Genomic DNA, 23,678 nt, shown 5'->3' with positions numbered 1-23,678 from the left:
TGATAAGGTGTGAGTATAAGGGAAAGAGTGAATGAGGAGTAAACTAGTATTTAAAGGAATTTGACAGAAGGAAAGACTATTAAGAAGAAAAAAGTTAGGGGAAGAGGAAGCACCTAATATTTCAGGACCAATTAGCTCTAGGCCTGTCCTAAGGTCTCTTTGGGTCACTGACCTGTTCGGATGCAGCCCACACACACAAGCCACCACTCAGGCACTCGAGGCAAAATCAACGCTAGACGGTCTCCCGTCTGAAGGCCGCAGGTCTGTGTCAGGACGTTGGCTGTGCGACAGGTTAAGTCTGTCATCTCTCTGAAGCTCCACTTCACTTCATCCCCTTGATCGTTCACCCACCACAGGGCTGGGTTTGGACTTCTCTTGCCCTCCTGGTTAAGATCATATACCACATGTTAGTTCCTGCTTCAAAGGAAAGGGACACCAATTTGGTCAATCCACTACCATAGTCATATTCCTGTGAGTGTAGCTCAATGTCTGAGATCCCATGTTAAAACATTTGTAGAGCCAGGAGAAGTTGGGGGGACGTGTGGTCCAGCCAACTCCTGGTCTACTGTAACCCTCTCCTCTTAAATCACATAAAACCATGAATAACCTTCATGTCACTTATTGAAGACTTAAAATTTTATTCTCCCATGTGTCTGCCTTTGTTCCACATGGACAGTAGGTTACTCTCTGTGCCTCAGTTTTCTCTTCTGTGGAAAGGGTAGAATAATACTACCCAGAATATAGTAAAGTTTAAATTAATTATTTTAGAAGGAAAAGTGCCTGGCACATAGTATGTGGTCAATAAAATTTGTTGTTGTTGTTTAGTCGCTAAGTTATGTCCAACTCTTTGTGACCCCATGGACTGCAGGGTGCCAGGCCTCCCTGTCCTTCACTATCTCCTAGAGTTTTGCCCAAGTTCATGTCCATTGAATTGGTGAGGCCATCCAACCAACCCTAAACTTCATTACCCCTAAACTTTCCCTATAAGAAATGCTAAGAGGATCCCAGCGGAGGAGGGAGCAGCACGCTGAGCTTCCGCAGTGGTGCGCGGAGCCGAGCACCCCGGGTTGCGCCTCCCGCTGGTGGAGCCCAGCACTTCGGGTTCCCCAACGCTCTCGCTGCCGCCGCGGGGTCCCCCGCTCCCCCAGCCATGTGCCTCGGGTGGCGTGCCTGGGGTGCGGAGCCCACCTGGTGGCTTCTGCCGCCTGCCCTTGCCGCTGGCATGCAATTAAAAAAAAAAAAAAAGAAATGCTAAGAGGAGTTTAAGTTGAGATGAAAGAACTTTAGAGAGTAACCTAAATACAAAAATATAAAATTATTTAATAGAGATAGATATACAGACAAATATAAAAGAAGTATTGTTATAATTTTGGTTCATAGCTTCACTTTTTATTCTTTCACCGTATGTAAAACACAAAAGCATAAAAAATAATTATAAACTATGTTAATGGGTGCACAATATGTAAAGACGTCTTTTGTGAAATCAGTAACATAATATGGGAAGGTGTAAGGGAACTGGAAAAGAGTAGGGTTTTGGATGTGAATGAAGTTAAGTTGCTATTAGTTTAGAATAAATTGTTATAATTTAGAATGTTATATACAATCCCTATGGTAACCATAAATAAATTATCTATGGAATATACACAAAAGGAAATGAAAATCAAAACATATCACTACAAAAAATCAACTAAGTCATCTTTACCTATAATTATTTTAAATGTAATGAATGAAATGCCCTAGTCAAAAGATCTAGGTTGGTAAACTAGATAAAAAAAAACAGAATTCAACTGAATACTGTTGACAAAATTGTTATTTTGAATACTGTTGATAAAATTGTTATTTCTATGTAATGGGATATGATAAAACCAAACAAAAATGCTTTCAGAATGTTTCTGCAGTAAAAATCATACAATATCAATGTAGAAAAGTAAAATCATATTTACATTGAGTCTAAAGTTCTATAATAGTATCCATCCATTCATTCATTCATTTACTATATATCTGCTAAGTTCTCACTGTTTCTTGGGCACTGTTCTTAAGCCAACATGATACAATGGTGTACAAGACATCCATCTGCACATGTAAATGAATGGTTTTAAGTGTTTATGGATAATTTTCATTTTCTTGTTTAAGTCAAATCTTTAATTGTACGTAAGTAAAATGATTTTTAAAATTTTTTTAAATTCCCCAAAGAAAACATGTTTGGAGTAAAAGTTCAGGCAACACACAATTTTACTAACAGAAAAATTTCTTTAAATTCCTTATCACAATTTCAGTCCCTGAATGTCAACACTGAAAATTGCTTGATGTATAGTCTTCCAGCAGTTCTTCGCACAAAAGTGCAAACCTGATCGTATCAGTTTTGCCTCATATACTTGGAACAATAGAGTGTGGCTCACCTGATATAAGATGTATATACATACATACATATATACATACATGCATATATACATACATACATATATACATACATGCATATATACATACATGCACACACACATACCTATATAAATTTATATGTGTGTGTGTATATACACACACACACATATATATATGGAAAAATCGGTGCTAAAAAAAAAAACACCACTCTTGTCCATTGGGTTAAGGAATGTTAGCAAATATAGTTGTGCATTCTCTGTATAATGGGAACAGAGTATGTAACATTTCTGTAAGATTTTATAAAATAATAGAAGTTCTGGGTTATCAAAGTGAAAACAATAGTTGTTTTAATTCGGACAGAAATTCAGACTGAATTCTAGTAACTTGAAGATCTTGATTAAACAGTTGTGGGGTTTTGTGCTCAGAATTAATCTGATAATATGATATTAAGATTTACATGTTATCAAGAAGATAAAACACAGCCTTTAAACTTTATATGAGATTTAAATCTTTATGCAGTGAGATTTGAAGCTAAGGGAAATTGAGAAATAGATTTTTTGAAAACCTACTAACTCAGCAATAAAAATTAATGAAGAAGAAATACACAAAGCGATATAGATGAATCTGAAAAACACATGGAGTAAAAGAAACCAGACACAAAAGAGTACATCCAATTTATTCCATTTCTATGACATCCTAAGAAAGAGAACTATAATGGTAGTGAGTGCAAATCAGTGGCTACCTGGAGCTCCAGGTAGGGGGGGTGGATACTGATTAGAAAAGGACAAAAGGAAATGGTAGTGATAGAAATGTTCTAAAACTTATTAAAATCTCATTTTAAATGTTTGAATTATATTATAGGTAAATAATAGATTTAAAAGAGTTGATTTAAATAAATAAAAACTTACTCCTTGTTAATCTCTAACTAGAATATAATTTGAATGGGAAAATAGGAAAGGTAGACTAATTACTCATGTGATTGACGAATGATATGATTCTTTCTGAATGTTAAAACACATGAGTTTACTGAAAATAAAAAGACTTGCCTCAGTTTTAATTAGAATAAAATAAAAGTAGAATTTCTATAAATTAATTATAGAATATGATAGATTTCATAGAATTTGAACCCTAATTCATATAGATAATACATTTCCCCAACAATGATATACTTTACATTTTCTTCCATTGCCTTTGGAATGTTTACTAACAACCAGAAATTTCAAAAGTTTGAGTATGTGGTTTGACCACAATGGAATTAAGCTAGAAATCATTACCAAGAGGAGTAGCTCATCTCAACTATCAGGAAACTAGCCAATAAAAAGGCAAATAAAAATAGTTTGACCTAATGGTAATGAAATATGCCATATCAAATTTGTATAATGTACCCCAAAAGAGTGTGCTTAGTGAGAAATTTATATTTTTAATGTATATATAGGAAAAGAGGAAGACTGAAAGGTAAGGACATAATCTTCCAACTCAATAAGCTAAAAAATTAAAAAAAGGATTATAAAATTAAATCAAGGGAATGTACATGAAAAGAAATAATAAAGACAAGTGTAATTATCAATGAAATGGAAAGGAAATACACAATACAGAATACCAGTAAAACAAAAACTGGTTTTGAAAAGATTAATAAATTTGGTAGATTCTTAGGAAGACTTGTCAAGGAAAAAAAGACCATAAAAATATTAAAAATAACTAGGAATAAAAAGTGTACATTATTACAATACTTATAAGACATTAATATTAATATTTATAACCTCACATCTATTTTAAAAGTTAAATACATTACCAAAAGCTTTCTTACAATAAAAATACCAGATTTTACGTCAAAATATTTTGCTATGCATATTAGTGTGTTAAGATTTTGACTTGAAAAACTGCTGTTTTTTTTTTAAGAAAACAGTGATTATTATATTTCAATCCTATCTCAATAAAACAACAAAAATTAGTGATAGCTTAAATTCTTTATCAAAGCACTTAGAAGAGCATCTGGTGTAAAGCAAATGTATTGAGTGAATAAATTTAAAAAAATCTGGAATATAAAGCATAATGAGGAATTCCAGGGTTAAATTAAATCTAAAGATGACCACAGTCAACAGTAGGCCAACACCAGCTCCTGGTACCCCTGTTGGGCACCTGAAGCTATCCCAGGATCCAGGTTGACCCACCAGTGTGCCGAGATCAGCCCTGGAGCATACTAGGTCACACGGCTAACAACACCAGGAACCTGCTTTGCCTACCAGTTGGTAACCACTACATGTTACAGGCAATGTCAGCCAACAAGTCTAGGGGCCAACCTTGCCTACCAGCATACCCACAGTAGTTTACTATGCCCTAACGGAAGAGCCCACATGGCCCACAGAGGGGATAACCATAGAACATATAACTCTAGTGACCAGAGGGGAGTGTGCTGCCGAGTCCATAGGAGGTTTCCTACATTAGGTCACTTCACCAAGAGCAGAAACCATTTGTAAAGCTAGGCAGAAGGTTAAAAGGCAAAACAATAAAATCATCTATATCCACAATAAGTAGTTAAGAGATATGTAAAAGAAATATGTAAAATGTGTCATAAAAAACAACAAACATGGGGGGAACAGTAAAAATGCAGGATGATTAGAAAGCATCTCACTTTAAGGGATCATCAACTTTATATATATTGATAACCACAAGCCAAAAACCTGCAATAGGTACACATACAGAAAAGAGAAAGAAATTCAAACATAACACATCAAATCATAAGGGAAGAGAGAAAAAAAAAAAAAAAATAGAACAAAAAAGGCATTACAAACACAAGCAGAAAACAACAGAATGTCAATAAGTACATACCTAGCAAAACTTACTTTAAATATAAATGGATTAATATTCCAATCAACTGGCATAGAGTAGCTAAATGGATTTAAAAAAAGCAAAAACAAAAACACAAGACTGATTATATCCTGCCTACAAGAAGACTCATATCAGGTTTAAAGTCACACACAGACTGAAAGTGAGGGGATGGAAAAATGCTTTCTATATAAATGCAAGTGAAAAAAAAATCTGAGATAACCATACACATATCAGGCAAAATAGACTTTAAAACAAAGTGTGTAGCAAGAGACAAAGAAGGGACATCATTTCATAATGATGAAGGAATTTGTCCAACAAGAAGATAAACATATATGCACCCAACATGCTGCTAAGTCACTTCAGTCGTGTTCGACTCTGTGCGACCCCATAGACGCACACCAGGCTCCACCAGGCTCTCCCATCCCTGGGATTCTCCAGGCAAGAACACTGGAGTGGGTTGCCATTTCCTTCTCCAATGCGGGAAAGTGAAAAGTGAAAGTGAAGTCGCTCAGTCATGTCCGACCCTCAGCGACCCCATGGACTGCAGCTTTCCAGGCTCCTCCGCCATGGGATTTTCCAGGCAAGAGTACTGGAGTGGGGTGCCTTTGCCTTCTCCAATGCACCCAACATAAAAGTGTATAATTCATGAAGCAAATACAGTAGACCCTTCAGCAACACAACTTTGAACTCTATGGGTCCTGTTGCATTTCTATACACTAATAACATACTCTCAGAAAGACAAATTAAGAAAACAATCCTATTTACAACTGCATCAAAAAGAAGAAGACCTCTAGAATGAATCTAACCAAAGAGGTAAAAGACTTGTATCTTGAAAACTGTGGCATATTGATGAAAGAAATTGATGACAAAAAAAACAAATAGAAAGATACTGTGAACATGGATTGGAAGAATTAACATTGTTAAAATGACCAGATTCCCCCCAAAATCCATAATTTAATGCAATTCTTATGAAAACATCAGAACTTAAAAAAAAATTATAAAATTTTCTAGATAGCCAAAACACTCTTGAAAAAAAAAGAACAAAGCTGTATCATACTCCTATGATTTAAAAGCATACTACAAAGCCATCGTAGTCAAAACAATATGACATTGGCACAAAAACAGATCAAAGGAATAGGATAGAGTCCAGAAACAAAACCACACTTACATGGTCAATTAATCCACAGCAAAAGAGACAAAACTATGGAATGCAGAAAAGACAATCTGTTCAATACATTGTTTGAAAAAATAGGACTGTTATGTGCAACAGAATCAAACTAGAGCAATTTCTCATGCAATATACAAAAATAAATAGCATGGAACTAAGACTTGAAAGTGAAAGTGTAGAGTGAAAAAGTTGGCTTAAAGCTCAACATTCAGAAAATGAGGATCATGGCATCCGGTCCCATCACTTCATGGGAAATAGATGGGGAAACAGGGGAAACAGTGTCAGACTTTATTTTTTGGGGCTCCAAAATCACTGCAGATGGTGACTGCAGCCATGAAATTAAAAGACGCTTACTCCTTGGAAGGAAACTTATGACCAACCTAGATAGCATATTCAAAAGCAGAGACATTACTTTGCCAACAAAGGCCCGTCTAGTCAAGGCTATGGTTTTTCCTGTGGTCATGTATGGATGTGAAAGTTGGACTGTGAAGAAAGCTGAGCGCCAAAGAATTGATGCTTTTGAACTGTGGTGTTGGAGAAGACTCTTGAGAGTTCCTTGGACTGCAAGGAGATCCAACCAGTCCATTCTGAAGGAGATCAGCCCTGGGATTTCTTTGGAAGGAATGATGCTAAAGCTGAAACTCCAGTACTTTGGCCACCTCATGTGCAGAGTTGACTCATTGGAAAAGACTCTGATGCTGGGAGGGATTAGGGGCTGGAGGAAAAGGGGACGACAGAGGATGAGATGGCTGGATGGCATCACCGACTCGATGGATGTGAGTCTGGGTGAACTCCGGGAGTTGGTGATGGACGGGGAGGACTGGCGTGCTGCAATTCATGGGGTCACAGAGAGTCGGACACGACTGAGTGACTGAACTGAACTGAACTGAAGATTTAAATATAAGGCCTGAAACCAGAAAAGTCCTAGAAGAAAACACAGAACAGTATGCTATGACACTGATCTGAGTAATATTTATTTGAATATCCTTATGCCCAGGGCAACAAAAGAAAAAGTAAATAAATGGGATTATATCAAAATAAAAACCTGTTGCACATTGAAAGAAACCTTTAACAAAACCCTATTGAGTGGGAAATACATTTGCCAAAGATAAATCTGAAAAGATTGATATTTAAAATATACAAAGGGCTTATACAACTCAACAACAAAAATAAAATAATTAAAAATGGGCAAATGACTTGAATAGACATTTTTAAAGAAAACATACAGATGATCAATAGATACATAAAAAGATGCTCCACATCATTAATCATCTAGGAAATGAACAAACATCAAAAGCACAATGAAATATCAACTCACACCTGTCAGAATGGATATTACCAGAAAACAACAAATAACAAGTGTTGGCAAGGATGTGGAGAAAAAGGGACCCTCATGCACTTTTGATGGGAATGTAAATTTGTGCAATCACTATGGAAAACAGTATGGAAGTTTCTCAAAAAGTTAAATAGAACTACTGTACTATCTAGCAGTTATATTTCTGAGTGTTATCTGAAGAAAAAAACACTAATTTGAAAAGATATGTACATTACAACACTATTAACAATAGTCAAAATAAAGGAATCACCCAGAAGTCCATCCAGAGATGAATGGAGAAATACATATATATATATATTGTCCTGGGTTCAATTCCTGGCTCAGGAAGATTCTCTGGAGAAGGGAACAGCTACCCTTTCCAGTATTCTGGCCTGGAGATGCCCATGGACAGAGGAACTTGGTGGGCTATGGTCCATAGGGTCACAAATAGTCAGACATGACTCAAGCAACTTAGCTCATGTGCATGTGTAGATATAGATATATAGATGATATAGAAATAGATAGATAGATACAGTTGTTATCTAGTCACTAAGTCATGTCCAATTCTTTGAGACCCTATGGACATGCCAGGCTTTTCTGTCCTCCCCTATCTCCCAGAGTTTGCTCAAGTTTATGTCCACTGAGTTGGTGATGCTATCACATCATCTCATCCTCTGACACTGCCTTCTCCTTTTGCTTTCAATTTTTCCCAGAATCAGGGTCTTTTTCCATGAGTGCATCAGGTAGCCAAAGTATTGGAACTTCAGCTTCAGCATCAGTCCTTTCAATGAATATTCAGGGTTGATTTCCTTTAAAACTGACTGGCTTGATCTCCTTGCAGTCCAAGAGACTCTCAAGAGTCTTCACCAGCACCACAATTCACAAGCACCAGTTATTTGGTACTCAGCCTTCTTTACAATCCAACCCTCACATTCATACATGACTCCTGGAAATATCATAGATTTGACTATGTGTACTTTGTTGGCACAGTCATGTCTCTGCTTTTTAATATGCTGTCTAGGTTTGCCGTAACTGTTCTTCCAAGGAGCAAGCGTCTTTTCATTTCATGGCTGCAGTCACTGTCCACAGTGATATTGTAGTTCAAGAAAGTAAAATCTGTTACCACTTCCATTTTTTCCCCTTCTATTTGGCATTAAGTGATGGGACCAGATGCCATAACCTTAGTTGTTTAATGTTGAATTTCAAGCTAGCTTTCTCACTCTCCTCTTTGACTCTCATCAAGAGGTTCTTTAGTTCCTCTTCACTTCTGTCATTAGAATGGTATCATCTTCATATCTGAGGTTATTAATATTTCTCCCAGCAATCTTAATTCCAGCTTGTAATACATTCAGCCCAGCATTTCACATGATGTATTCTGCATAGAAGTTAGTTAGATAAGCAGGGTGCCAATATAAGCAGGGGGTCTTACTACTTTCCCAAATTTGAACCAGTCAGTTGTTCCATGCCCAGTTCTAACTGCTGCTTCTTGTACTGCATACAGGTTTCTCAGGAGACAGGTCAGGTAGTCTAGTACTCCAATCTCTTTAAGAATTTTCCACAGTTTGCTGTGATCTATATAGTGAAAGGCTTTAGCATAGTCAATAAAGCAGAAGTAGATATTTTTCTGGAATTCCCTTGATTTTTCCCATGATCCAATTAGTGAAGTGAAAGTCACTCAGTCATGTCCGACACTTTGCAACCCCACAAACTATAGCTAGCCAAGCTTCTCTGTCATGGAATTCTCCAGGCAAGAATACTGGAGTAGGTAGCTGTTCCCTTCTCCAGGATATATTTCCAACTCAGGGATCGAACCCAGGTCTTCTGCATTGCAGGGGAGTTCTTTACCATCTAAGCCACCAGGGAAGCCCATCATTGAACTTCATGATCCAATGAATGTTGGCAATTTGATCTCTGGTTCCTCTGCCTTTTCTAAACCTAGCTATATGTCTGGAAGTTCTCAGTTCACGTACTGCTGAAGCCTAGCTTGAAGGCTTTTGAGCATAAACTTGCTAGCATGTGAAATGAGCACAAGCATATGGTAGTCTAAACATTTATTGGCATTGCCTTTCTTTGGGCTTGGAGTGAAAACTGATCTTTTCCAGTCCTGTGGCCATTGCTGAGTTTTCAAATGTGCTGATATATTGAATGCAGCTCTTTAACAGCATCATCATTTAGGATTTGAAATAGTGCAGTTGAAATTCCGTCACCTCCACTAGCTTTGTTCAAAGTAATGCTTCCTAAAGCATAGTTGACTTTACACTCCAGGATATCTGGCTCTAGTTGAGTGACCACACCATCATGGTTATCCAGGTCATTAAGATCTTTTTTATATAGTTCTTCTGTGTATTTTTGCCACCTCTTCTTAATCTTTTATGCTTCTGTTAGGTCCATACTGTTTCTCTCCTTTATCATGTCTATCTTTGCATGAAGTGTTTCCTTCATATCTCCAATTTTCTTGAAGAGAGAGATCTTTAGTCTTTCCCATTCTATTATTTTCCTTCAATTCTTGGCATTGTTCACCTAAGAAGACCTTCTTATCTCTCCATGTTATTCTCTGGAACTCTACTTTTAGTTGGGTATATCTTTTCCTTTCTCCTTTGCCTGTCATTTCTCTTCTCAGCTACTTGTAAGGCTTCCTTCAGTTCAGTTCAGTTCAGTTCAGTTCAGTCACTCAGTCGTGTTTGACTCTTTGTGACCCCATGAATCGTAGCACGCCAGGCCTCCCTGTCCATCACCAACTCCCGGAGCTCACTCAAACTCACGTCCATCGAGTTGGTGATGCCATCCAGGCATCTCATCCTCTGTCATCCCCTTTTCCTCCTGCCCCCAATCCCTCCCAGCATCAGAGTCTTTTCCAATGAGTCAACTCTGCACATGAGGTGGCCAAAGTACTGGAGTTTCAGCTTTAGCATCATTCCTTCCAAAGAAATCCCAGGGCTGATCTTCTTTAGAATGGACTGGTTGGATCTCCTTGAAGTCCAAGGGACTCACAAGAGTCTTCTCCAACACCACAGTTCAAAAGCATCAATTCTTCGGCGCTCAGTTTTCTTCACCAACTCTCACATCCCTACATGACCACAGGAAAAACCATAGCCTTGACTAGATGGACCTTTGTTGGCAAAGTAATGTCTTTGCTTTTCAATATGCTATCTAGGTTCGTCATAACTTTCCTTCCAAGGAGTAAGCGTCTTTTAATTTCATGGCTCCAGTCACCATCTGCAGTGATTTTGGAGCCCCCCAAAATAAAGTCTGACACTGTTTCCACTGTTTCCCCATCTATTTCCCATGAAGTGATGGGACCGGATGCCATGATCTTCATTTTCTGAATGTTGAGCTTTAAGCCAACTTTTTCACTCTCCTCTTTCACTTTCATCAAGAGGCTTTTGAGTTCCTCTTCACTTTCTGCCATAAGAGTGGTGTCAAATGCATATCTGAGGTTATTGATATTTCTCCCAGCAATCTTGATTCCAGTTTGTGCTTCTTCCAGCCCAGCGTTTCTCATGATGTACTCTGCATAGAAGTTAAATAAGCAGGGTGACAATATATAGCCTTGATGTACTCCTTTTCCTATTTGGAACCAGTCTGTTGTTCCATGTCCAGTTCTAACTGTTGCTTCCTGACTACCACTAGACAACCACTTTGCTTTCTTGCATTTCTTTTTCTTTGGGATGGTTTTGTCAGTGCCTCTATACAATGTTGCAAACCTCCATCCATAGCTCTTCAAGCCCTCTGTCTACCATATCTAATCCCTTGATTCTATTCATCACCACCACTGTGTAATCCTAAGGGATTTGACTTAGGTCATTCCTGAATGGCCTAATGGTTTTCAATACTCTTTTCAATTTAAGACTGGATTTTGAAATAAAGAGCCATGGTCTGTGCCACAATCAGCTCCAGGTCTTGTTTTTACTGACTGTATAGTTTCTCCATCTTTGGATGCAAAGAACATAATCATTCTGATTTTTTGTATTGGCCATCTGGTGATGTCCACGTGTAGAATAGTCTCCTGGGTTGTTTTGAAAATGGTGCTTGCTAGATTGTAGCATGTTTTCTTGACAAAATTCTCTTAAACTTTGCCTAGCTTCATTTTGTACTACAAGGCCAAACTTGCCTGTTATTCTGGGATACACACGCACACACACACACACTCTCTCTCTCTCACACATGGAATATTACTCACCTATAAAAAATAATGAAATCTTGACATTTTGACAAATAGATATCTAGGGTATCTTACGGTAGTCAGAGAAAGTAAATACCATATGGTTTCTCTTACTTGTGAAATCTTAAAAAAACAAGTAAATGGCCCCAAAATAACAAACATAAAAAAACTCAATGATAAAGAAAACAAACTGATAGTTGCCAGTAGGGGGGTGGCGAATGAAATACTTTAAGGGGATTAAGAGGCACAAACTTCTAGCTATAAGATAAATGAGTCACAGGGATGAAATGTGCAGCATAGAGAATATAGTCAATAACATTGTAATAGCTATGTATTGTGACAGGTTGTAACTAGTTTTATCATGGAGATCATTTTTAATATATGAAAATGTTAAATCACCTATGTTGTACAGCTGAAACTAATATAGTATTGTAAGTCATCTATACTTCAATATAATATCTAAATATAAGATTAGACTATTTATTTATATAAAACAATTTATTTTTTAAAATTTCACAGCAATTAAATTTTCTGTAGGTAGATTATGGCAAACTATTTATTTTAAATATTGTTACATATCAGATTGATTGTAATTTAATAAACAAAGAAGGTGGTTTAAGTATAATTTAAAATCATAAGTGCCATGTTATGCTTTTGTAAATTGTTGTTGACAATAAGTATGCAATGAGTATGCCCCTTACAGACTCATCAAATGATCAATATGTGATGTGATATGTCAAACTAGGAGACACAGTCATGGAGTATCAATTTCACATGCATTAACTAATTGATTGATATACAGACTTTAAACAAATTTATAAAAGAAGATTAAAGTTCTGGAAGTTAAACTTTTTGCATTGTTTAATTTGGAAATAATATGTATTACACCAGTAGTATTTAGATAAACTGAGACAATCATGTTTTTATCCCAGAAGTTGTAAACACAGAGCCTATAGAAACTAAACAAATTACAAATGAGATAAGTCTGCCAGATTCCTCTGGGGCAACCTGGAGAGCCATGTGTCTCCCAAGGAGGCAGTAACCATTAGTTCTATGATTGCTGCCATATAGGAATGAAGGCTTTGTATTGTTTAAAAAAAAAATGAACAGAACTTCAATTAAATAGAGTTAAGAAACCAGCTTTTGGGTTTCCCAGGTGGCATTAGTGGTAAAGAACCCAGCTGCCAATGTAGGAGACATGAGATGCAGTTTCCATCCCTGGGTCAAGAAGATACCCCTGCAGGAGGGCATGGCAACCCACTCCAGTATTCTTGCCTGGAGAATCTCTGGACAGAGGAGCCTGGTGAGCTACAGTCCACAGGGTCACAAAGAGTCGGGCATGACTGAAGTGAGTTAGCATACACACAGGTAGGAGAAGAGACAGGGGAACTCTCACATGCTACAATGATAAGAGAGTCCAAAAGGGAAAAGAAAGCCTCTTATTTCTACACAAGGACTCAGCTGAAGCCATGGACTCTTTTTTGCTATAACCCTATAAATCCTTTTCCTTTCTAAAAAAGAGTTTTCTTCCCTTGCTGTATGGGGGCTTGCACACAGAATTACATTCAAGAGCCAGAAAACATGGACCTATTGGCTCAAAAAAACCAAAACAAAACAAAACAAAACAAAAGTAGGCAAACATGACCATGGTATATTAAGAAATTTAGAAATTTCTTCAACACTTAATTAATTTGGGGAGATATTATAGGACAAAGAGCCAGACATTATGTGGCAATGACATTTGGCTGTTGCTTTCTTAAGCTTTGTGGTTAATAGATATTTGAATATATTTATTGAGCAATGTGTTTAGTCGCTCAGTCATGTTTTTGCATCAGGAGTTAGTAGGAAGAATTTGCTCCTGTCATGATTTTGCCCAAACAAACAAAAGTCAATGTCGTAGATGTTGTATTCATCTATCCTGAGACATGATGTGGAGAGTCATACTATCAAAATAGGAATGATGGAGAGGCGTATGTTGTTTACTTTTCTATCTGAATACATGATTTTGGACATGAATGTGACCTCTCATGAATAGACTTGGGATGCTGCTCCAGCAATCAATTGGAATGTAATATCCTAGGACCCTAGAGAAAGATAGTAATACAAGGTTTAATTTCCAAGGATAGTTAAGAGTTATAAATGGTCTGAATGTGACTATATTCCATTACTGGACCTATGTTGCCTGACTTAGGCTAAAAAAAATTACATTAAAATGTTGGATTTCTAACAACATTTTTATAAATAAAATGTGTTGAAAATTGAGTCAAGTTTTGCCAAAGAATTGGTGCTTTTGAACTGTGGTATTGGAGAAGACTCTTGAGAGTCTTCTCAAAGGAAGTCAGTCCGGAAATCAGTCAAAGGAAGTAAGCCCTGAATATTCATTGGAAGGACTGATGCTGAAGCTGAAGCTCCAATACTTTGGCTACCTGATGCAAAGAACTGACTCCTTAGAAAAGACCCTGATTCTGGGAAAGACTGAAGGCAGGAGGAGAAGGGAATGACAGAGGATGAGATGGTTGGATGGCATCACCCACTCGATAGACATGAGTTTGAGCAAGTTCTGGATGTTGGTAATGGACATGGAAGCCTATCATGCTGCAGCCCATGGAGTCACAAAGAATCGGGCATGACTGAGCGACTGAACTGAACTGAAGAATATCAACAAAAAACTTGAAAAATATCTAACTATTATTTAAATGAGGTAAAAAAAATTTTAAGCAGTTACTTCAAATGAATAAAAAAAATTCTTTGGATGGTTGTTTAAAATGGGATAAATAAAATAGACATTAATGTGATTAAACAAGATTTGATATTACTACATTACCTAATTGAGCCAAGAGGGACCTCTTACTGATCCCCAACGTTAAAAGCCAAACAAGTCTGTTAGGTTTAAAGTTCGAAGTTATATATTTAAGGATTAGAAAAATTTAACCTTGGATAACTAACCAACAGTTATATTTGGACAGTTAGGTCAAAGGGCCTGACTTCCTCAATTCTACTCAGATCTGGGGATCTCAGAGCTTTTTATATAAAAGTAGGTAAAACAAACAGGGAACAAAAAGAAAAAGCTTTCTAAACTCTTGAAGGAGTCTTTGGGCCTAGAAAAGAAAACAACAGTCTCAAAGGCCCTTGCGATCTAACTTCCGAGAAAACAAAACCGAACTTTAGGTCCCGCCCTGATGCTCCAGGTGGTTGTATCTATCTGGGACTTATCACTCCCTGCCCAGAAGCCTTATCACCCCCTGCCCAACTACAAATGCCATCTCAACTAAAGAATACCCCAAACATCCCACCTGACTTATCCCTTATCGCTTCCACAAACCTCCCTTTAAATATGAAGCCTCCCTGATCCTCTTGCACTCAGCCTGGTCATTAGGCTGACTGTCGCCCCTCCTTGCCTAAATAAAGGTAACCTACTTCTGTTGAGGTAGTCTCTCCTCCTTTTCTGCCTCGGCCCGAACTATACCTTACAACTCTTCCAAAGATCAAAGCTTGTTGATTGGATCCTTAGGAAAACTAAAGTTCAAGGTATACACATTGGTGGAATTTAGATAAAGGTAGATGCTGGGAGGGATTGGGGGCAGGAGGAGAAGGGGACGACAGAGGATGAGATGGCTGGATCACTGACTTGATGGACCTGAGTCTGAGGGAACTCTGGGAGTTGGTGATGGACAGGTGCTGGGAGCCAGCACGGGAGTTCCCAGCAATGACAAAGGTCATGCAGAGAGGCCTGATATGCAAAGGTGAGTCAGGGCTCGAGGTATCTACCCCAGATGCTCAGGCATCTACCCCAAAACCAGAATCTGTCTGTTTTACTATTTTACGACTTTCACCAACTCCTCTGACATTAACAGGGGGCTATCCCCGACCACCTTTCTCTGAAGGAAATCAACTTAAAGCTCTAGTTAATAAGCCTCCTGGGCATAATAGGAGTGTTTCAATCCAAACCCCTCAGATGGCTCTCTAACTTGCCTGACAGGTTTACCCCGACTCCTACAGCTTCGCACACAATTGTTTACAGAGGCATGAGAAGCTTAAGATGTTCAAATAGTATAGAGCCTCTTGGAGAGTTAGAAATTGTCAGAATAGAACTAGTAGAAGATTTCATTGTTGAGCCAATGCTTCCTGCCAAGTTTCCACATCCCCTGTACTGTATCCTTGGAAGTGTATTAATTTAGTTGGTATATAAAAAAATACGTAGTGGCCTTGGTGTTAACAACTTTAGACCCTTAAGGTAATAAATTCTTTCTTTGTTGTAAGCCCACTGCACCTTTGCCCTATAGGAATGCAACTTTATCTAACACCTTCAGAGGATGGCACCAAAATTTAAAATAATTACTCTTAGAGAAAATAAGTCTTACGGTTGACAAACCTTTATCAGAGTCATAAAATGTTAACAGGCCTTCTGGCCAGAAGATGATGTAAATCACCGAAACCATTTGTATACGATAAGTTTGCAGAAAAGAAAGCCTGGTCTCGATAAGGATCAAAGACTGCTGACTTTGCATGATTTCACACCCCTTATTATCCTCTATGCACAACTTAAGGTATATAAGCTCCCTTTGAAAATAAAGCTATGGGCCTTGCTCAAAGCTTGGTCTCCCCGTGTCGTTCTTTCTTGTTTTCCTTTCTCTCCTTTTCTTCTCTACTCTTATTTCAGGCCAAAATAATTGGAGCACAGGGGTCCTCTGGGACCACTTACTGGCCTGGGCTTCTAAGACCCACTTGAGAAGGTGCCTAAGGTGGGGCACCTTCAGCGATTTGAGAGGGTGCCTGTGGCCTCCGTGGTCAGAGCAAAGCTGGTGTTACAGGTTATATTGATTTCTCTCATAAACCAGTTATTAATGAGCCTCTAAAATCTCTCAGCCTTTGCTATTCTAATCGCCAATGCCGTCATCCTTAGGGAATCCCTGGATCCAACCGGGGCAGGACCCCGGTAGACAGGGAGGCCTGGCATGCTGTGATTCATGGGGTCGCAAAGAGTCGGACACGACTGAGTGACTGAACTGAACTGAACTGACTGATATCAATTGATATTTTAAAATGGGTTTTCTTTAAGGTGGTTACAATTCTTATTTATTTATACTGTGGGATAAACAAGGCATATAGATTGCCACTAAGGAAATATTAACTAAATGTACTGAGGAAACCAATAGTTAGTTACCTGAGTCATACAAAGTAAGTAAACGGGGAACTAACATACAAAGATTAATTTTAAAAATAGTGATTTTGTTTTGGTTTAATTTATAGACTCAGAAAGGTCTTTGCTAAATGCATTGTACAAATCTTTGAAGACATGATAGATTAAAACTCTAAAGTTACAAAACATAGAACTTTGTAAATTAAATTTCAGTTTGATTAAAAATCTTGCACTGATTTTAATAACTTTAGGTGACAAAACTGTTTTTTGAAAAACTGAGCAATTGCCTTTGTCTCACAAATGTCTAAACCAGAATATGAATACAGGCCTTTAGGAGCTGAGACTAAGCCCAATTAAATAGGCAAGACCTGGGAAACCTAAAAAGAGGGGGGAAAAAGTGGCAGTTTTAAATCAAAACTGCTGAGAATGTTCCCTCAGCCAAAATTTACAGACAGTAAGCCATAATCATCTGAACAAGCAACTTTATGGTATTCCAACTGTTTGTTAACTAGCGACTTTACATCAATATTGTACTTCCTGGTTCATAGCTAGTGAGTGAAAGTTGCTCAGTCGTGTCCGACTCTGCGACTCCATGGACTATGCAGTCCAAGGAATTCTCCAGGCCTGAATAATGGAGTGGGTAGCCCTTCCTTTCTCCAGGGGATCTTCCCAACCCAGGGATAGAACCCAGGACTCCTGCATTGCAGGTGGACTCTTTACCAGCTGAGCCATGAAGGAAGGCCAAGAATACTGCAGTGGGTAGCCTATCCCTTCTCCAGCAGATCTTGCAGACCCAGGAATCAAAATGGGTTCTCGGGTTCATATTTAAGCTTTTAGTAAAGCTGTTAGGGGAAGCACACTGATCGAAACCACCCACCCTAGCCAGGCACTATAGTAACCATTTGCATGAGTTGTTTTATGACAGGAGGTCCTAGTAAGGAACACAGAACTAATAACCCTCCACCAACTGGAAAAGTTTGGAAAAGGTCAAAAGGAGACACCACTTGTCTGACCACCTCCCAGAATCCTTCTCTCTGGCATCCATCTTGGCTAAACAAGGCATGTACCACCAGGAAGGACTCTAAGTCAGAATGATTGGCTAAATATTACCCAGAAACTAATCCCATCACCATAAAACCCGAGACTGCAAGCCATGTGACAGAGCTGTTCTCCTGGGTTCCCTTACCCTACTGCTCTCCACTCGGGTGCCCTTTCCCAATAAAATCTCTTGCTTTGTCAGCACATGTGTCTCCTTGGACAATTCATTTCCGGGTGTTAGACAAGAGCCCAGTTTCCGGCCCTAGAATGTATACCCCTTCCTGCAACAAAGCAATGAGATCTCCAATTTGCTTATGTTTATATACACATTATATGTATGAGATATCTCTACTTCTAAAAGGTATCATTAGAATTGAATTTATAAAGAACTCTTATTAATTTTAATAAAAATCACTACATTTAAAGAAAACTGGCCAAGATGACTTTCAGGTTCAGGTAAACTGGAAAATATTCACTGTTAACCTGATACGTGATATTAATGTTTAAGTTTGTGGATCTAAATTAATATTGATGTCATGGGCTTCCCTTGTAGCTCAGTCAGTAAAGAATCTGCAACCCATTCCAGTATTTTTGCCTGGAGAATTCCATGGACATAGGAGCCTGACAGGGGTCACAAGAGTTGGACACAACTTAGCAACTAAATCACCAGGAGTCATCAAAATTAAGTATAATACTCTATGTTACCTAGGTTTAATAAATACATTACTAATCTCTTGCAAGAAAATAACTGGACATGATGAAGATTCAAGGTAAATGTAAATGAGATTAAAAACTTATAGATAAAAGTTTTAAAGTAATCATATTTTAGAAATATTTACTTAAAATGATCTTTCCAGTTGTTTGGTAACAAGATTCTAAAGCTGTGCCAATTTAAGCCATGTGATGAAAGTTTATTTAAAAAATACTGAGACAATTACTAGATAGAAAAATTAAAGGTGTTTGAAAATATTAATGAAAATGGTATTACCTAAGATGTTTTCTATAAAAAAGAAATGTTTCAAAAATTATTACTGATGTTTAAGCTCACTAATTTATAAAATGCCAATGTAAAGACAGTGCATAATTGCTTCTTAGTTTTACTAAAATTAAGGTTTTAAGAGTTCAGCATTCTAATTTATATTTGAAATTAAGGCTATTAGAAATGATACTGTAACCTTTCAGAATACGGTAGGAAAGATAAGTTTTCAATAAAGAAGATATGAAAACTGGAATTACAATTTAGTGAGGAAAAAGAAAAATTGAGCTGGTTAATTTTACTTGGATGAAAAAGGAGAGACAAGCTGGATACAAAAAGGGATGAGAGATTATGAAGAGAGCCCTGAGAAAAAAGCTTTACACATAGTCAAGAATTAATGAAATTTAGATTGATGTTAACTAAGTGTTAGGTAGTTAGAATAGGAAAAAGGAGTCCAGAATGGTGGTGGCTAAAAGACAAGGAAGGGAAAAGCCCACAAAAATAGAACAAAGGAAGGCCCAAGGACAAGAGTGAGGACGCCAGGTAGAACAAAAAGCAGTCCTGGCTAGCCCAGTTTACATAGGGCAGACCTGGGAGGGGAGGAGAAAACATAAAAAGAGGAGTCAAAAGGCAGGGGGTCTCTCTCCCATGCTTGCACGCCCTCTCTGTCTCTCTTTCTCCCTCTCTCTCTCTCTTCGCATCTTTTGGTTCGGCATGCCCTCACACCTTGAAGATGTATTTTCCTTATATTTTCTAAATAAAACTGAACTGTTACACGGAGCTGTAACATTGATCTGTCCAAGAGCTATAATACGATCTGTCCAAGAGCTGAGAGCTGTAACATGACCTGTCCAAGAGCTGTGACGTGCTGAGGGCTTTAATATCCGTCGCTTCAAATTTTTGTTGTGATGAGACAGAACTGAGGAAATTACATGCTCCCCACACATTTATGTTGCCTTGACTCCGATTTAACTTGGCTGAAACAACCTCAGCATGGCCCCCGCAAGGAGGAGGCCAAGCACAGCAGGAGTCCGACTCAGCAAAAGCTCCCACGGTGGAAGCAGAACACGAAGAAAACCCAGTGCAGGGGAAGTGACAAGAAGCCCATCGTGCTGGAAACTGGGACAGTGAAAAACTAACTCAGCAGAAAGCTCACGCGGCTCAGTCTCAGGTTCGAGAAGACCTCCGGTTTAGTTAGGAGGTCCTCTCTCTTATGGCTGGAGGGACATATGCCTGATGAAATTTTAATTCCTTTACAATCTCTCGTTTCTTGTTTCCTCAAACACCCGACAAACAGGCGAGTGGCAGTGGGCACAACTGAGGGACTCTGGAGAGGTTAGTCCTCGGTATGTCCCAAAGGCACTATCTGCTGAGCCCCAGTTGAGTTCAGTTCAGTTCAGTCGCTCAGTCGTGTCCGACTCTTTGTGACCCCATGAATCGCAGCACACCAGGCCTCCTTGTCCATCACCATCTCCCGGAGTTCACTCAAACTCACATCCATTGAGTCAGTAATGCCATCCAGCCATCTCATCCTCTGTCGTCCCCTTCTCCTCCTGCCCCCAATCCCTCCCAGCATCAGAGTCTTTTCCAATGAGTCAACTCTTCTCATGAGGTGGCCAAAGTACTGGAGTTTCAGCTTCAGCATCATTCCTTCCAAAGAACACCTAGGGCTGATCTCCTCTAGAATGGACTGGTTGGATCTCCTTGCAGTCCAAGGGACTCTCAAGAGTCTTCTCCAACACCACAGTTCAAAAGCATCAATTCTTCGGTGCTCAGCCTTCTTCACAGTCCAACTCTTGCTGTTGCCCAAATTGGTGGGGGTTCTTCTGTCCTTAATCTTTGTGCCAAGGACCAGGCCAATGAAAACTCTGAGCACAGGTCAGGTATTTAGCAGATTTTCTGGCAGGCTATGAAGGGGATTCCTTGGCACGTTTTGCCCACTGCTTTTTCCTACTGTCCTTCAGCTCCCCTCTCCTGGGACTTGAGCCCAGCCAAAACCCATGATGCCTAGCTTCAGGACCTACTGAAGTTCAGGCTCTGATGTCTCATTGCAAAAATTCAGTGTGAGACACAGTGATAGGTAAGATGTGGATTTGCTAGGATTCAGAGAGAAGTACACTCTGCAGGGTGTGGGCCATTGCAGAGGGCAAGGGCTTAGGCCATGGACTTAGGCCATGGAATGTGGTCTGGCTAGGTTTTGCAAGTAGGGTGGTGAATTCATATGCTAAGGAGTGGGAGGATCATTTCAACCACTGGAGAACCACCTACTCCTCTGTCTTTTTGACAGTGCCTTGGAGCAGTCCTGTCACATCTGGGTGTGTCACTTAGCTTACAGGTCAGAGATTAATGTTTCCTTGAATCTGACTTGTCCTCTTGTCAACTGATTTTAATCGGTTTATGTTAAGGCTTTGTGCTGTGTCATTCTTTCAAAAGTTGTGCCCTGCCCCCTTCCCTCCTGTTTCACGCTCTTTTCCTGAGCCCCGTCCAGGCCCCCAATGTTGCCTCTACAATCTTCTGGAGGGACAATCAGAAAACAGCTGACCCTTGGGAGGGAAATACTGTGTAGTATCCAATCCCTTTAGATATTCAGGCCTTCATCTTCCATGTTTCCTACAACATGTGCAGCATCAGTATCTCTCAGTGAACCCACTAGGGCAGGCAACAGGCACACAGTGTCTGCTAGAAGTCCATCAGTTGGCATCCCTTCAAAGGCAATTGGTTTCTGGGGATAATATTTGCCCCTTTAGGAGTTGGCCCTGCAGGCTGCTTGGGCCAAAACCCTTAGCACCCTTCTCTGAAGGTTACAAACATACCCCAGAGTCAAATCTCGTCTTCACTTTTATAGAACATCTGATCTATTGTCTCTTACCAATTTGTTCTTGAGACACTTACTAACTCCTACAACCAGGACCCTGCCCCCTTGTAGGCAACATTGCTCCATCCAGCCTATTATTAAAACACTTTAATGCCCCTAACAGGGCCAGATAACCCACTCCTTTGTCATTGCTTCTGTTATTACCTAAAGTGGGCCTAGGACAATGAAATGTTTACCATTGGAGTCACCCTAACCTGCTCTTATGGAGAACTAGGGGAGGAAATCAGTGACTTACAATCCTTTAGAGCAGTAAGAGGATAAGGCTTATGTCCACTTCACCAGGTTCCCAGTCTCAGGGCACAGGCTTGGATTGCTTTACATCTTGATATCTGTTCCCATCTACAGTGACCAAACTGGCAATGAGTTAAAATTACAACTCCTTAATCCTATCCAGCACTGATCATGCTGGAGACCTTGGGGACGCCCAACTCCATTCATGGACTGCCTTGACCTGCCTTGACCTGCCTAGGGATCTGGTCCTCAAAAGTTTGTCACGCCTCAACCTGCTCAGGGATCTGCCAGTCCAGGGGTCCCAGAAGGTTGTCACGCCTCGACTTGCCCAGGGACCCAATTCTTGGGAATTGGGCTGACATACCTCAACCTGTCCAGAGATTCAATCTCCAGGAGGCTCTCATGCCTCAGCCTGCCTGGGGATCTGCACCCTGACCCGGGGCGCCTGACTCTTAGGTTGCAACAGTACTGGGTAGGATAAGCTTCAGAAAGACTCACCCCTAAGGAAGTCCACCCATGGAAATAGAAGGAAGCTTATTACTTGTGGGACTGTGCCCAGTCTCAGCAGTAACTCAGGAGCCCAGTGAGAACCCCACTGCCTTTCTGGAAAGTCCAAAATAGGCCCTCCAAAATTTGACCAATCTGGACTTAGACTCTTAGGAGGGACAGGTGGTTTTAAAGGACAAATTCCTGTCCCAATATGCATCAGATATCAGAATAAAGTTACAACAACTACAGCAGCAGGACCCTGCTTCTTCTTTTGATGAGATTGCTTGTTACAAAAGCCCCCAATACCTTTTGTAACAGAGAACAGGAGAAGGAGGCCAAGGCCCAGGAAAGGGAGAAAAGGAAAGAGACAAGGCATGCCCAGATGCTGGCCGCCTTCCAGGGAAGCCGTATGGCAAACCCCGAGTCCTTGAAGGACAAGGCACGAGCAAATGCCTAATTTGTAGACAGGCGGGACATTGAGCCAAAGAGTGTCCAAACCATGACAAGTCTCCTAAAATGGCTTGCTATAAATGCCATTAGCTGGGACATCGGGCAGCACTCTGCCCTTGGGACCCAAGAGCCTCAAGGTCAAGAGCCAAGCCTTCCCTCATGATGGTTCAACAGGACTGAAGCAGCCCTCTCCAGCCAGCCAGCCTGTTGCACATAACCGTCATGGGTCTGGAGCCAAGGGTGCAACTGGATGTGGCAGGTAGGTCCGAGAATTTTTTGGTTGACACGGGGGCTACCTACTCTGTCTTGATCACCTACTCTGGAGCCTTCTTCTCCCAAACTTGTACCATTTTGGGTGCTACAGGAAAAACAACTACTAAAAGATTCACCCAAGTGCTTCTTTGTTGCTGGGATCGACAACTATTTTCCCACCAGTTTCTGGTGGTCCCCAAGTATCCTACTTCCTTACTGGGAAGAGATATACTCACTAAACTGGGGACCACCTTTGTGACGGGAGGCTTTTCAGCCCCTAGAGCCCTACAGCTTCTGGTTACTACTGAAGAACCCATTACACCCTCTCCAATAGAGAGGGACTAAAAACTCTGGGAGGTCAAAATTAAACCCCA

At 39.7% G+C, this 23,678-nt stretch overlaps 1 protein-coding gene across 4 annotated transcripts in view; it reads right to left on the bottom strand.

The window, feature by feature from the left end:
• Nucleotides 1-23,678, bottom strand: part of ACSM1 (acyl-CoA synthetase medium chain family member 1) — a 64,251-nt gene that overhangs the window by 20,433 nt on the left and 20,140 nt on the right. For all 4 annotated transcript variants that reach the window (XM_019987976.2, XM_019987977.2, XM_019987978.2 and 1 more), the window contains exon 3: nt 173-383. In XM_019987976.2, coding sequence (XP_019843535.2) covers nt 173-383 — 211 coding nt within the window. The remainder of the gene's footprint in view (nt 1-172; nt 384-23,678) is intronic.

Source organism: Bos indicus, chromosome 25 (assembly GCF_029378745.1).
Source record: "Bos indicus isolate NIAB-ARS_2022 breed Sahiwal x Tharparkar chromosome 25, NIAB-ARS_B.indTharparkar_mat_pri_1.0, whole genome shotgun sequence".
In the NCBI taxonomy this organism is placed as follows: domain Eukaryota; kingdom Metazoa; phylum Chordata; class Mammalia; order Artiodactyla; family Bovidae; genus Bos; species Bos indicus.
Note: the sequence above shows the minus strand (reverse complement) of the source record. Positions and strands in the feature narration are given on the sequence as shown.